General features: G+C 41.7%; 1 protein-coding gene across 1 annotated transcript; it reads left to right on the forward strand.

Moving 5' to 3' along the window:
* Positions 1-975: 975 nt before the first annotated feature.
* On the forward strand, positions 976-2,407 carry LOC109117739 (neuropeptide Y receptor type 6). The gene has a single exon (XM_019206067.1). It carries the CDS (start codon positions 1,100-1,102, stop codon positions 2,216-2,218), a length of 1,119 nt encoding a protein of 372 aa, XP_019061612.1. The 5' UTR covers positions 976-1,099; the 3' UTR covers positions 2,219-2,407.
* The last annotated feature ends 298 nt before the right edge of the window (positions 2,408-2,705 follow it).

The raw sequence follows: 2,705 nt of genomic DNA on the forward strand, positions 1-2,705 counted from the left end.
ATTGAGGACCTAATTCTATGCTCTATGTTGAGTCTGAGGGACTAATTTAGTTGCATGATCCACTTAATCCCCACAACTCAGTCAGATATTATTTATCCCCATCTTACAAACAGGAAAGGGAAGAGGGAGGGTAACACACCTTTGTCAAAGTCATACAGATACCAAGTAGTGATGCTTTAATCAGAACATATCTTATTCCCTTTGTGTTGCTATAACAAAACACCACAGCTTGGGTAATTTATAAACAATAGAAATCTATTTCTCACTGTGCTGGGAGATGGGAACTTCAAGATCAAGGTGCCATCGAGTTTAAGGTGTGGTGAGGGAGGACTGCACTCTATTTCTAAAACAGTGCTTTGTCATTGCATTCTCCTGAGGAGGTCAACACTGTGTCCTTGCATGATCAAAGGGACAGAAAAGATGAACATGCCCGCTCACTCCCTTTTATAAGACACTAATTCATTAAAACAGATATGGTCTAGTCATGTCGTAAAGGTTCCACCTCTGAATAATGTTGCACTGGGATATGAATTTTGAAGAGACTGTAAACACTCAGACTGCAGCAGAACCCAATTCCAAACATAGTACTCTGGTCTCTACACCATAATCCCTAACCCTTACAACTATTGCAGTCTATGTATGGATCAAGCAGCTACATAGCCAAATGACCCAAAACAAACAAAAAAAATACAGAAGTTTGAGCTGCCTCAAAGGGAGCTATAGAGTAACTGGACACCATCACATTCCCTGCCTCCTTAGCTCTAAAGACTATACCGATGAGACTAAAAAACCACCCTGAGATTTGTGTACAGGTGCACACAGACCCCTTGGAAACTTGTATATGTCCTCTCAGGGACATTGTTCCCACTATAGAATTATCCATATTGTACATTAATGTTTGGATTCTCTTTAATTTTAGGTTCTCAAGAGCACGCTCAAATCATTTATGTGTTTTCATCCAACACAGAGATCAAAGAAGACTACACTCTCCTAATTACTTGCTGAGAGTCACAGAGCAAGGTGCTTTCCAAGAATTGTCAGCCAAAATATCCACTCATAATACGAGCAAGCTTGCAAAATCTTTTCTTAGCATCCTGACATGATGGAAGTTTTTCTAAACCGGCCAGCGACCAATGAAACCAGTGCAAAGATCAACAACTCCACATTTTCCCACTTCGAATCCTGTCAACCCCCTTCTCTAACTTTACTCTTGCTGCTCATAGCCTATACTGCAGTCTTAGTGGTGGGCCTGCGTGGAAATCTCTCTCTCATCATCATTATCTTTAAGAAGCAGAGAGAAGCTCAGAACGTCACCAGCATACTGATTGCCAATCTCTCCCTCTCTGACATCTTGGCGTGCGTCATGTGCATCCCTTTCACCGTCATCTACACCCTGATGGACCACTGGATATTTGGGGATACCATGTGCAAACTCACTTCCTATATGCAGAGTGTTTCCATCTCTGTGTCCATATTCTCACTGGTATTAATTGCTGTTGAAAGATATCAGCTCATTGTGAACCCCCGTGGCTGGAAGCCCACTGCATCTCATGCTTATTGGGGCATCACATTGGTTTGGCTCATTTCCCTTCTGTTGTCTCTTCCCTTGTTCCTGTCCTACCACCTCACTGATGAGCCTTTTCGTAACCTCTCTCTCCCCACTGCCATCTACACCGACCGGGTGGCCTGTGTAGAGAACTGGCCCTCCAGAACAAACCAGCTCCTATTTTCCACCTCCTTGTTCATGCTCCAGTATTTTGTCCCTCTGGGATTTATCCTTATCTGCTACGTGAAGATTGTTATCTGCCTTCAAAAGAGAAATCAGAAGGTAGACAGGATGCAGGAAAATGAAAGCCGGCTCAGTGAGAACAAGAGGATCAACACAATGTTGATTTCCATTGTGGTGACCTTTGGAGCCTGTTGGCTGCCCTTGAACATCTTCAATGTTATCTTTGACTGGTATCATGAGGTGCTGATGAGCTGTCACCATGACCTGGTATTTATAGTTTGCCATTTGGTTGCCATGGTTTCTACATGTATAAATCCTCTCTTTTATGGCTTTCTTAACAAAAATTTCCAGAAGGACCTGGTGGTACTTATTCACCACTGCTGGTGTTTTGCACCTCAGGAAAGATATGAAAATATTGCCCTCTCCACTATGCACGCAGATGAATCTAAGGGATCTTTGAAATTGGCCCACATACCAACAGGTATATAAAAATTGGTAATAAGTAATGCCAAAGCCCTTCTTTAATGAAATACAGGAGGTCATGGTGGGGGATAGGGCAAGATACAAAAAGAAGCCAGAACCAAAAATATAGCAATGTTATACCTAGTTTTGCTTTAGACTAAGCTTACCTGTCTCACGTATCCACTAACATTCCATCTGACACACACAGACGTACACCACCCCTTTTCCCTTTTCTTAAGAGAATCATAACGAAAACAATCAAGTCACCATCATTTATGGTGAAGAATCAAGTGAGGAAGCAGATAGAGAGGCAAGAGAGATAGAGGTGTTTGGAGAGCAAAGTTCCCAGGTCCTGTTGTGCAATGGAATATCCACAAAAGTGATTACTAATGAATGCCTGTTAAAAACAATCCTATTTCTTTTTACTATTGAAGAAATTATATTTTCAAATATGAAACTAACTTTCAGTCATGTAACTGTTGAATTGATTAGCCAAGTCAGAAAGTGCCCTACC

This window comes from Fukomys damarensis, unplaced genomic scaffold (genome assembly GCF_012274545.1).
Source record: "Fukomys damarensis isolate Sample0158 unplaced genomic scaffold, DMR_v1.0_HiC HiC_scaffold_9, whole genome shotgun sequence".
In the NCBI taxonomy this organism is placed as follows: Eukaryota; Metazoa; Chordata; class Mammalia; order Rodentia; family Bathyergidae; genus Fukomys; species Fukomys damarensis.